The sequence below is a fragment of the Mirounga leonina genome, unplaced genomic scaffold (assembly GCF_011800145.1).
Source record: "Mirounga leonina isolate KUSES-001 unplaced genomic scaffold, KU_Mleo_1.0 Mir_151, whole genome shotgun sequence".
NCBI lineage: Eukaryota > Metazoa > Chordata > Mammalia > Carnivora > Phocidae > Mirounga > Mirounga leonina.
The window spans coordinates 101,720,212-101,733,036 of record NW_023270377.1 but is presented as its reverse complement, the minus strand read 5'-3'; the positions used below and the strand labels follow the sequence as shown (position 1 = coordinate 101,733,036).

The 12,825-nt window shown below is 50.4% G+C and overlaps 1 protein-coding gene across 10 annotated transcripts in view; it reads left to right on the top strand.

Annotated features, from left to right (window-relative positions):
* The window catches only part of CLASP1 (cytoplasmic linker associated protein 1), a 263,183-nt gene that overhangs the window by 239,707 nt on the left and 10,651 nt on the right, over positions 1-12,825 (top strand). For all 10 annotated transcript variants that reach the window (XM_035008218.1, XM_035008217.1, XM_035008211.1 and 7 more), the window contains 2 exons: positions 9,513-9,719; positions 11,261-11,377. In XM_035008218.1, coding sequence (XP_034864109.1) covers positions 9,513-9,719; positions 11,261-11,377 — 324 coding nt within the window. The remainder of the gene's footprint in view (positions 1-9,512; positions 9,720-11,260; positions 11,378-12,825) is intronic.

Sequence of the window (12,825 nt, the reverse complement as noted above, 5' to 3'; positions counted from 1 at the left end):
TAGAATGGTCTTTGGAAGCCTTCCGGGGCAGCAGCCGCTGTCAGTTGGCTCTAGAGAACAATGAGTTGTGTGAACCTGGAGAAATTACTTCACCTCTCTGGACCTTGGTTTTTCTTATCTGTTAGCGCAGGGAGTGGACTAGATGATTATCTGTGTCTCATCCAGCCTCACGGTGCTAGAAGTTGCTATTGAGTAAGAAACCTAAGCCTTTGTAGGTCCTAAATATGTACTTTTTCCTTGATTCAGTCTTGGGATGTGGCTAGAAACCCTATTTCCTTTGTACGTTTTTGCTGCTTAACAGAAAGGCAAAAACAGAAATCTATATACTCATTTAAAGGTTAATAGTTGCCAAGCCAACAGTCTGACACTAATAGCACAAATTCTGGTAAATATTTTATTATTGGAGGCAGGAAGTGGGGGGGCAGGGGGCAGGGCTCCAGTCTTCAAAGAGCCCGTGGTTCCGTTGAGGTTAAAGCAAACGTGTGGTTCAGAGTGAGATGCGCTAGGAGTTTGGAGTGGGCTGGAAGAGGCAGGGAAGACTGCCTGAGGTAGTTAGAACCCAAGACTGCCTGCGAGGAGTAGTTAGGGGGAGGATTCTAACAGTGAGCCAGGGCAGCACAGCCAGGGGGAGGGAACATGGGCTTTTAGAAGACTCCATAGAACCCACACTGCTGTCGTGTTCTATATGTCAAGTGGAGCTACCCTGTCCCACCCCGCAGGATTGTCGTAAAGTGCCAGGCACGGTGTCTGCTTCTGAATGGCAGCGCCGGCCGCCCTTGCAGTGTTGCTCGGGGCAGGGGTGCGGCTCCTCCCTCTGGTGGACTGGCCCTCCTAGGAGCCTGGTGTGAATCCTGGCCTTTAGCTCCTGTAGCTTCAGGAAAGGCATCTTACCCAGAAACAGGCAAGAGGGCCATTGTTTAATGTCAGAGCCTTTGAGTTTGGAGTTTGAGGTCCTGGGTTCTCATCTGGCTTCTGCCTTTCACTGGCTGTGTGACTGTGGGCAAGTCACAGGCGCTCTCTGGGTCTCTAGAATGCAGGTGCACGGGGAGCAGGGATGCGCCATGCCCTGCAGGACTCATTGTTGAAAACTGAAGGTACTGGGGCGCCAGGGTGGCTCAGTCATTAAGCGTCTGCTTTTGGCTCAGGTCATGATCCCAGGGTCCTGGGATCGAGCCCCGCATCAGGCTCCCTGCTCAGCGGAAAGCCTGCTTCTCCCTCTCCCACTCCCCCTGCTTGTGTTCCCTCTCTCACTGTGTCTCTCTCTGTCAAATAAATAAAATCTTTAAAAAAAAAAAAAAAAAAAAACTGAAGGTACCATCCTTTCTCTCCTCGTCCACCCAAGAAAGTAGATGGATTGACAGAATTGTCGACAAGCTTTCCTAAATATATCTAAGAAGGCTATTTAAATTTGGCTGAGCAAACTTTAAAATACCAATGGAAAACACAGCTTTTGTCTTAGGGCTACTGCCCTGGAGTGGCTGTCACACTGTCACCTCCAGCCTGGAAAACACCATGAGATTTGAGAGGTGGACACTGGGGATGCAGTGGAGGAGGCTTCTGTGTGATTCCCAGCTTCCCGTCTGAGATTTAGGTTGTCTCTTCAGCCCCTCCTGAGAGGCCGGCCAGCCCCGTGTCTGCAGTGCCCTCCCAGCTCTCAGCCCCTTTTCCTCTTGGCCCTAATTCTGCCCTTTGGGGTAGGACAGAATGAGTCTCCCCCTTAGCTGCCTTAATACATTATGAGAGAGAAAGTATTGCCCCAAATCTGCTTTTCCAGGCAAGGATGTGATGGCTCTCTTGTTAGACATCATTTCATTCAGACTCGGTCTCCTGACATTTTTCCTGTGTTTCCCGCCGCCCCCCCCCCCCCCAGGAGAAAGTGCTTGTCAAGTAGGCGTGGAAGATAAGATTATATAACCCAAGATAATGTGAAAATCCTTGATTTTATAGTCTCCCCCTCATTTTTCTGATGACGGAAGCTGAGGCCTGGAAAGCAGAAGAAATTTATCCCCAGACCACCTCACTAGTTGATAACAAAACCAGGTCCAAAACTCAGGCCTCTGGACATTCCACTCAAGAGCTTTTTTTTTCTTTCCTGCCTTGCTCCCTCTGGCATGGTACTGAGCCTAGCTAAGTGAGGACTCGCAAGCAGGTCCAGACCCATGCTGGCACCCCACCTTAAATCCTGGCATTTATTAAGTGCCAGTCTCTCACCAATGACCAAATCTCAGGATCCTGGTGGATACCAAAACTCAGTGTGGATCCCATTTGTATAAGGTCTTTCTGGCTTTTCCCCAGGAGGTGGCGCCATGCTTTTCCTTAGCCTCCACATTTCTGAGGGGCTAAACTAGGTATGCCCAACTGGGAAGACTTCTTTGATTCCAGTCATTGTTTAGGAACATTTACTTTTTTTTTTTTTTTTAATTCAACCAATTTTTCTGGTATGTCTGTGACAGAGCCAAACCAAACTTTGCGAACTTAAAACCCACAATCCAAATTTTGACAAGTTCTGTGCTCTAGAAGAAACCTTATCTTTAAGCAAACATTCATTAATATTCTTCGTAATGATCTCATTTTTTTAAAAAAAAAAATGAGGAAATTACGCTTTTCCTAGCTGGCTACTATTATTTCACTAACTTTGAAAAGAAAGAATCCTTATGTTTCTAACCAGACTGTAGCAGAGTCGGACTTGGAACAGTTTGGATCACTTCAAGGTGGATTATAACCGCTTGATTCTGCCGTGTCATAAATATGCCCCATTGCCCTTTTTAAAATCCTTGCCGTTTCTGGCCACCTTGCCTCCTAAACAGTATTGTTCTCCTTCCTTTCTGGTGCCCATGTTTACTTTTGCTCTCTGTTTGCTTACATTTATAATCTTTGCTTCTTATGTTACATAGAACACAGGGGCAAAACCTAAAGTTCACCCTGATTCAGGCAGCTCGCCAAAAACTGGGGGCTTGGCATCTCGAGGGAAGTCAGGAACACCTACCCTCCTTGCCAAAAACGATGTCTGCCTTGGGAAACTTTCTGTAACCGAGTGTAAGAGAGAAGGCCTCAAACTTACCATCTCAAAGTGCACCTTCTGGCTTTTTATTTTCAGACATTTTCCGAAAACCTTTTTATGTTAGGTACATTTGATTAAATGCTTCATGCAGGGTGACATGGAAAATTCCTGGAGTTCTAGAACGAAAAGGAAGTTCTCCTTGGGTTTGGGTTTCAGCTCAGCAGATGTGAAAGTCTATGGGTTGCCTAGGGTAGGGTAGCTGCCTAGGGTAGGGTAGCTCCCTTTCACCTGAATGACGAGAGAGCACGGAGAGGTGGGAGGGAAGGAAGGACACCTTACAATGGGACCGAGTTCTCGCTGTGAGCCTGCCAGTACCCTTCCTCATCCCATTAATGCTCGCTGCATGCCGAGGGGTGTGGGGAGGCGGTCTGCTCCTGTCAGGACTGTTGAGTGGCGCTGCTAACACCTGAATCCCAGGATGTTTACACGCCTGTCTTTGCACTCGCTGAGCTGCTGCCCCGCTCCTAGCGGGATCCTAAACGTGGATTCCTGTCCCTCGGTATTTTCTTCCTTGGCTATATCTATGAAGTTATCCAGTATTTTCTGACCCTGCTATTTTTTCCCCCATGTTTAAAAACTAAGAAAGTTTCTTCAGTCAGTACTAAGCATTCTGAGCAGTATATTAGGATACTTGGAAACAGTAGTTTTGCACAGCAGAAAGGCATGGGTTTCAGAGCACGGTCTCGGTCTCCCTGTGGGACCAGCTTAGAAAAGAGATGGACCCCCTCTTCCACTGTCCACCTTCTGCTTAGCAGTACGTAACTCAGCCACGTGCCCAGTGTGGGGCTTTCCCAAGTGCACTGTGGACTTACGGCAACCCGTGGGACATGCAGGAACTGAGGAGGAAGAAAAGCACTTGATTTTTGGGTAATTCGTCGCATGATGGAAGTCTTCTCAGAAATACACTGCCCCTCGTCAAACAGCGTATACTAGAAAAAACCAACCTGAACTAAAGTCTCTTTTGCAAAGGACAGAGCTGTTGCCTTTCAGGCATGTCACCTGGAATGGGACCCTCTGGGCCTTCTACGGTTGATTTTGCCCAAGGCTCAAGTTGGTCATTTATAGATATCTTGCTTTCTCCTCATTTTCTGGGCTAACTCCTCGGTTGGAACATGTAAATGCAAATCAGTGAGGCATGCCCCAGAGGTGACTTTGCCAGTCGTGGGCACTTTTAAAAATACATACACTGTGGGAGTACTTGTTTGACAAACTCACTGAGCACCTGGTGACCTCGTGCATATTGGGCGTTCTGTTGGGCACGGGGGATAGAAAAGTGGCTAAGATGGGAGCTCACCTTCCAGGGGCTTTTAGTCTAGTGGGAGAGAGCACTTGAGCAAGGTGTTTGAGTGCAGTGATGAAGGTGTGCCCACGAGGCTTCCCAGAGCCATACTACCGTGAGTGAGTCTTGAAGGCTGACCTGGCCCAGCCAGGAGAAGAGCACGAGTGAGCGACGGTGAGGAAGAATGGAGGGGTTAGTCTGGGGCTCTGAGAAGTGGCCAGCAGGGCATGTGCAGGGCGTGCCCTCCGCTCCGTGTCATCAGGGCACAGGGGGACAGGGAGGGAGGGCAGAAACACCGCTAGATGGTCAGGCAGGAGCCAAGCCTTGCTGGCCTTCCACGCCATCTTGACGAGTGTGGGCCTGGTTTGGGGTTAGCTTTTTAGAGAGATTCTTGGCAATGGCAGACCCACTTGATGTGGGTGCTAGCCCGGGTCAGAGGGGTCCTCTGGCCAGAGCTGTGCTCTCTGGCAGCCCCAGAGCTCCCAGGTGCTCCACTCTGCCCCCCGGTGGCCTCTTGGCTGCAGGTGTTTGTAGGTTATCTCACTCCAGTATCTGTCACAGTTGATACCTTTTATATCCCCATTTTAGAATTTTTAAAAAATTGAGGCCCGATTATCAGACCAGTTGAGTGTCTTGCCAGAGGAATGAACTCAGGTTTGTCTGCCCGCTGCTCTCAGAGGCTGGGAATGTGTCCATACAACTCTGGAGCTGCCCTTCTTGAGCTGAAAGGTGGAAGGTCATGCGTGCCCACCAGGGCCACGCAACACTCTGCTTTCAGGGGACGTGTGTGGAAAAAGATGCGCCATGGCAGTTGATTGAGTTGGCAAGGAGAAAATCACAGTGGGCTTTCTCTAAATTGTCTCATGTGTGTGTAAAGTGGAGGGCGATGTCATCACTGTGACTGACTGAGTTCATGCTTACAGACAGGGCGGTCGGCCCGCGTGTATCAAGGTGCCTGGGAAGGCTGAGCTCGCCGCCTGGCTCACCCAGACTGCTCACATACTGTAGAGGAGGTGGAGACATGGTGGGCTGGCTCTGCATGACCAGGGGCCCTTGATCTGGAGGCATCCCCACAGAACACCCGGGATGCGTTCCGCAGATGCTCATTCTGCGTCCCGTCCCCCACCAACTTCCTTTCATCTAATCCTGGCCAATGGCAGGACGCTCTACAGGCGGCAGCTCCCCGCCATCCGGCCCCTGCCTGCTTCTGTGGCCTGGTCCACCACTTCCTGGGGCTTTGCATCCTCATGCTGCCCCTCTGCACAGACCGCCCCCCACCCCCCACCCCCAGTCCAGCACCGTGAGGGCTGGGCCCCCAGCCATCGTCCTCACGCCTGTGGCCTGAGCTCTGAGCTCAGTCCCTGACACACAGGAGCAAATGAATGTATACACAGAGCACGAAACAGAAGGCAGAAGGAATGGTGGTATGAAAGGAACATTGCTCTTATGGGTTTATTAAGAGTAGGATTCTTTTCTCTCTGTAGTGCTTTGCATGATCTAAATAATAATAAGCACAGATAAATTGTGATGTTCTTGATACCTGTCTTCTCACATGCACACAATATTCATCCTTGAACCATGCTGATCAGGGTCCCCGTTTTGACTCCTGAAATGATTAATACATAATCCCAATCTTTGCCCCCACAGAGTATGCGTTGTGTCCACGAGCATGCTGGCCAGGTGATGGGGGCGTGAGCTTATTGAATGAGACACCTAGACTTTGGTCAGTGCTTTAAGGAGATAGCAGGCCCTCCCAGGGAAAGTTCAAAAGGCCTCTAATAAGAAAGAAAGAGAACTTTGAGAATTCAAGAAGGCAGGGCCTCTTTAAATAGAAACCTATTCTCAGGAAGACAGAATGAAATTCAGTCCATCTGGAAGTGTTGCACACCTGGTAAAAATCCAGCCTTACAGCGTACTTTGCGGTACAAAGGAAATGCCCCAGCCCCTGTCTACTAGGACTTTGCAGCCTGTTTGGGAAGAAGGGGACACACATGAAAATGTTGGCAAGAATGCAAAGAACCTGTAATAGGTGCCAGCAATAGAGGAAAAACTCTAGGAGTTGAGGAAAAAGATCTTTCTGCTGGTCAAGGAGGGCACATGGTCAACCACGTGTGTTTGAAGGACAGTGAGTTTTCTAGTTTAACTAGTTTTCTAGTTTTTAGTTTAGAGCTTGTGGAAACATAGGAGATAAACAGAGATAACAATATTTATTATGGTGATCGTAATGATAGCCTGTATTATAAATACAGAGGCACCACGCTCAGCTAACACCCAGGGAGTGTGACTCCATGCCAGGGTTCAGATTCAGTTCTGGAAGATGACGGGCCGCCAGCACCCCATCCTCCCTGCTCCCCATGAACCAAGGGCTGAACTGTTAACTTTCCCTGATCTCAAAAAAACACTTGAAGTAAATTTTTTTTTTTTTTTAAAGATTTTATTTATTTTTTAGAGAGCGAGCGAGAGAGAAACAGCATGAGAGGGGAGAGGGTCAGAGGGAGAAGCAGGCTCCCCGCTGAGCCGGGAGCCCGATGTGGGACTCGATCCCAGGACCCTGGGATCATGACCTGAGCCGAAGGCAGACACTTAACCATCTGAGCCACCCAGGCGCCCCTTGAAGTAAATTTTTATGAACACATTCTCCTTGCTATGAATAGTACTATGATGCTCATTGCAATTTTTCAATATAAAAAATATGAAGAAGAAAATAAAATGACCCATAATCTTACCACTCTGAGATAGTGAGTGAACATTTCGTGCATTTCCTTCCAGGTTTTTCATAGTGTTAAATGCCAGCTGTTGGGACATGAGTAGCCAAGGTGGAACTTCCACCGTTAATGCACCATGACCAGTCTTAATACCAATTTTTAAATGAGATGAATTCAGCCCCCTTGTGTTGAAAGGATTTCCCATTACTGTTCAGAGAGCAAAGCAGACATGCAGACCGCTGAGGTACACTCCGGGAAGTGAGCCCTGTTCATGGGGTAGCGTAGCCCACACTGAACATGAGGCTGGGCTGCGTCTTGTCCCGAAGCCCTGACCGCAGCGCCCTGAGATCTGACCCTGTCCTTCCTAGAGAGAGGAGCTGGGGCTCTGGGGGGCAGTGCCCTCAGTCAGGGCCCCGCAGTGACCTCATGCGGTCCGTGTGTCCTATCCTCCCTGGCTTGTAAGCCCCGATGTCTTAGCCCACTCTTGCCTAGGTCTAGAAGATGTCTTCCAGATGGTCTGTCTGCTGTTTTTGTTGGTCAGTCTTTGCTTCAATCACGAGAGCACTGGGGTGATTGAAGGCTTGAGGTGATAACCTTGGTCTTCTTGCTGAGTTAAAGACAGAGCTGACTTGTTTCAAATAGCAGAACACAAAGCAGAGAAGAGTCTGGGTGGAATGACCAGTCCAGGGCAGGGCAGTAGGAGAAAAGTAGTAGATTTTCATTACATTTCATAAGGAAATGCATATATGTTTACAGCCTGGTGTTTCTGTTGATCATTTATATATGTAGCCCTGTGCTATTAATAGGAGTAACTTTCATCTACTGAATAGTACATTCTGATACTACTTATCAAATGGTATTTGAGAGGTATCCCCATCTTACAGATAAGGAGATGGGGGTTTAGCACTTGTGAATGGCGTGGCTGAGGTTTGCCACCTAAGTCCAGAGCCCGCGCTCTTTGTTCCTTGCTGGGTTTTGCATTTAATTTCTACCTTTATTACAGAGGGTTTTTGCGGCCCTTCTGGTGGCCTCTAGTACAAATACTTAGTGTTTTCTAGTGCACTGTGACCTTTCCAGAGGTCAGAGGCTGCTCCTTTGGCCATGAGGTGGCCATTTCATGGACCTCTTTCAGAGTGCAAGTTGAGGGTGATACCAGCACAGATTCTTGGAAAAGGAAGAATCTCCTCACAGGGGGATAAATGAAACAAGACGAAACCAGAGAGGGAGACAAACCATAAGAGACTCTTAATCTCAGGAAACAAACTGAGGGTTGTTGGAGTGGTGGGGGGTGGGAGGAATGGGGTGGCTGGGTGATAGACACTGGGGAGGGTATGTGCTATGGTGAGCGCTGTGAATTATGTAAGACTGATGAATCACAGACCTGTACCCCTGAAACAAATAATACATTGTATGTTAATGAGAAAAAAAAAAAGAAGGAATCTCCTCACAGGAAAACCCGGAATTCTTTCTGAGCCTCCCCAACTGCTTTACAATTAGGCGCTTTCATGGAATCCTAAGTATTGAAGCCATTCTGATTTTTCTTCTAGGCTTCTCTCTAGTTGTTTTAATTGCGGATGATGTCCCACAAGCATTTATATTTATTTTTAGCTCCTAATCTTTGAGGGCAGAGACTCTCAAATTTTCCTGTATGGGAGACTCTCCCAAGTGCTTAGTATTAAAACAGCTTGCTGGGGGGCGCCTGGGTGGCTCATTCAGTTAAGCATCCAGCTCTTGGTTTTGGCTCAGGTCATGATCTCAGAGTGGTGAGCTCAAGCCCTGCATCAGGCTTTACACTCAGCGGGGAGTCTGCTTGAGATCTCTCTCTCCCTCTGCTCCTCCCCGCCCACTCGCACATGCGCTTACTCTCTGTCTCTCAGATAAATTTTTAAACACTTTTTAAAATTTATTTATTTGACAGAGCACAATCCAGGGGTAGGGTCAGAGGGAGAAGCGGACTCCCCGCTGAGCAGGGAGCCCGCCGTGGGGCTTGATCCCAGGAGCCTGGGATCGTGACCTGAGCCAAAACCAAGAGTCGGATGCTTAACTGACTGAGCCACCCAGGCGCCCTGTCAAATAAATTAAGAAAAAAAAACAAAAACAAAAAAACCCAAAACAGCTTGCTGGGCTCCACCCCCCCGCCCCCCCCACGCCCCCAGTCTCTGATTCAGCCAGTCCGGGTTGGGGCCAGGGAAGTTGCATTTCTAGCATGTTCTCAGGAATGCTGCTGCTGCAGGGGGAGGCAGCACTTGGAGAACCACTTTTCCAAGGTTTCTGGCAGAATCCCCACGCGTGCCTTCCCATGCCCCCTATCCCCTGTAAAATCACCCTCCAAACCACTCTGCTTTTACTTCCTTGTACAAAATTAACCAGAGACATCAAGTGAAGTCTATGGTCTGGCTTCCGAAGTTAGGCGGCGGTATGACTTGGTCTTTGGGAGCTCACTCGTGTGGGGGACCTGGTGTTTCAGGTAGTGCGTGCGGCCGAGGAGGCGGCGTCCACACTGGCCAGCTCCATCCACCCAGAGCAGTGCATCAAAGTCCTCTGTCCCATCATCCAGACAGCCGACTACCCCATCAACCTTGCCGCCATCAAGATGCAGACCAAAGTCGTCGAGAGGATTGCCAAGGAGTCCTTGTTGCAGCTCCTCGCCGACATCATCCCGGGCTTGCTACAGGTGGGCCCTCCCGGCGGCTGTCTGCCCAGGGCTGTGAGGCCGGGAGCAGGCACCGCCCAACCCGGGCGTGTGGGGGCTTTGCTCTCTTCGTTCACCCCAGGGGCGGGAAAGAGAAAGGCAGGCGCCGGCCTGTGCTTTTAGGAACCTGTGACGCTGTATGGCTTGGACGCCCCACGTCTTCTGTTTTCTAACGCCTCCCCTGAATGTAGCAGGACGATCTTCCTGGCAGATTAGAACTGTGGCTCCCAGAATGAGCTTTCTGTTTACTATAAATATATTTTGGTCATTTTTGTTGTTGTTCGTTCCTTCAACAAACCCTTATTGCACATCTGTGGGCCCCAGCCCTGGGCAAGGCGGGCCATGGATCAGGTACAGGTCCTTGCTCTCCTCTCCAGCAAACACTTCTTGAAAGCCTTTTAAGTGTGAGGCATTGCGTTAGACTCTGGAAGAGAAGAGATGTTTTATGGTGCTGCGGCACGATCCCGAGGGTGTTTCAGCGTGCCATGGGATCCGGTACAGCCGCGCAGGCGGCTCTAGATGGGGCCACCACGCATCATTACTGTAGGTACGAGTGGAGGTTTCTGAGATCAGAGGCCGAGGGGTGTTTTCGGGGCTGGGGCAGTGGAGAGGGGAGGGCTCGCCTAGGAGCCAGTTTAGAGTCAGACCCTGGAAGGACAGCAAGATTTCAGGGGGAAGGTAGAGAGAACCCAGCTTCACAATTTAATAAATACTCTGCTTGCCAAGCACTTGGCTTGGAGTTTAAATACAGACTGAAAAATCCTCAGGGCTGCTTGGAGAGCAGCAGGTAGTCCCATTTGAGTGTGGGGCAGGGGCCAGGCCAACAGGTAGATTGCGTGCGGCCCAGTTGTAGAGGATGTGGGTCTGGACGTTCCCCAGCCGTTTTTGGCTGGCACAGAGGTTCTGCCCACAAGAGTGAGGGATGCAGTTCTCATTTCTTAAAAGGCATATTCACACAAGATCTGTTTTACCCGGGTGACGCCTGGGTGGCTCAGTCGGTTCAGCGTCTGCCTTCGGCTCGGGTCATGATCCCAGGGTCCTGGGATGGAACCCCTTCGTCGGGGCTTCCCTGCTCGGCGGGGAGCCTGCTTCTCCCTCTCCCTCTGCTCCCCCGCACCACATGCTCATGCTTGTGTGCTCTCTCTCTTTTTTTCAAATAAATTAAAAAAAAAAAAAAAAAGATTGGCTTTACCGTTGGGAGAAATGTGAGAGAAGCGAGCTAATTGCTCTCCCGCTGTCTGGCGCACGTGTGTCGGGTGGCGCTGCTGCAACAGATCCGGTAGAACGGCACCCCGTGCGCAGGCGGGCCAGCCTCCCACTTCCAGCCCCAGGCGCCAGCGCATTCTCGACCCCGTGAGGTTTTGGCCTCTCTGGGCTCCGTGGCAGACCTCAGGTGCGCCATGGTTGTTGACAACAAGTCCACGGGTGAACTGTGAGGGCATTCGTGGAAATGTGGATGAGACATTGACTGTGAAGCAGATCTTTGATCTCATGTCCTTTTTGTGTCCCCTCTGACTTTGTAGGGTTATGACAACACCGAAAGCAGCGTGCGTAAGGCCAGCGTGTTTTGCTTAGTGGCAATTTATTCTGTAATTGGAGAAGAGCTGAAACCTCACCTCGCACAGCTCACGGGGAGCAAGGTATGTATAGTGTTACACCTGGGCTCTGCCGGCCGTCACAGGTCTGCTTGGCTGCAGCTCTGGCCTCCAGACAGCCGGGGTCCCTCGTGGGCATCAGCAGTCACGATAGCAGGCTCTCACCTGGTGCTTGCTGAGTCCCGGGTCCCGGCGCTGTTGGCTGCACTTCGCGTGTGTTGATGCATTCGTTCATGACAACATCCCTGTGGGACAAGGACAGTTATCCCACATTTAACTGCCCAAGGGCACACAGAGCTCAGCTTTTCCCTCCCTATGCTGCCTCTCACGTTCCTTTCAGTTTCCTGGAATCGGGGGCTAGATGTGGAACAAAAGGCCCATTGGCTCATTGCAGCTGAGAATGCTTATTGGTTTAAAAATAAACTTAAAATCTGAAGAGCCTGCCAGGTGAGAGCAGGTGGATGCTCCGAACTTCGGCAGGAGAGGCGGGGCGGGGGAGCGGCAGCTTGAACTCCCGGGCCTTGCAAGCCTCCTGCCTGGTGGCGAGGCTACTCCAGGGACTGCCCCTGGGGGACATGCATCAACATGGAGTTCAAAACACCCTGGCAGCATTCTGGATTAAAAACCGTGAAGCTAGAGGTGCCTGGCGTGCTCCTTATGAAGGAAGGAATCAACAAGTAGTGCCCTGTTTCTTTCCAAATAGAGCAGTTCCTCCGACACCGCTGATGAGCCTCGCTCCCCGAGAGTTCTGGCAAAGCCAGCTTGCCCGCCTCTGTCCAAGCAGGACTTGCCCCTCAGCACCACTGACACTTCGGGCCACTTCGTTGTCGGGGCTTGTCCTGGGCATCGTAGGAAGATCGGCAGCGCTCCTGACTGCCGTCTGTAGATTCCAGTAGCACCCCCACCATCAGATGTCGTCATCCCCATTAAGTCTGCACATGGCCAGATCACCCCTGGGGGGCAGAATCATCCCTGCTTGAGAACCACTGATCCAGAAGGAGACACGTGACTCTTCTTGCAGACAGAAATAAGCCGCTGGGTCGGAAGGTGTGAGTGAGGCAGCTGTGGATAAATGATTTGGGGGCTACTTCGCCTGATTCCATTTTCCACTTCTTCCTACAAAAAGGCTCCTCACTGATCCCTGCCCTAGCCACGACCTGAAAAATACTGAGCCAAGAGTCACCAGCAGTGAGGGCTAGAAGACAGTATTTACAAACGGAATTCAACCTTTGAAATTCATCCCCAAATTGTATTAGACCCCGGTTTTGTCTGGCAATTTTCATTTTCCTCAGTAAAGCAACTGTCCCATTGTCTTGTGTGACCCTGCTAATAATGGACTGAGAAGATACAGGTGTTTTCTCATCTCTGTCCGGCGGCCGACCTGCTGGGGCTCCTTTCAGTGGTGGCCTTGGGTCTGGAGCCCGTTACAGCTTGAGTCCACTCAGAGGGCTTAGGAAGGCCGGCCCTCGCACCATTCTGCTTTGCTAGCCCGA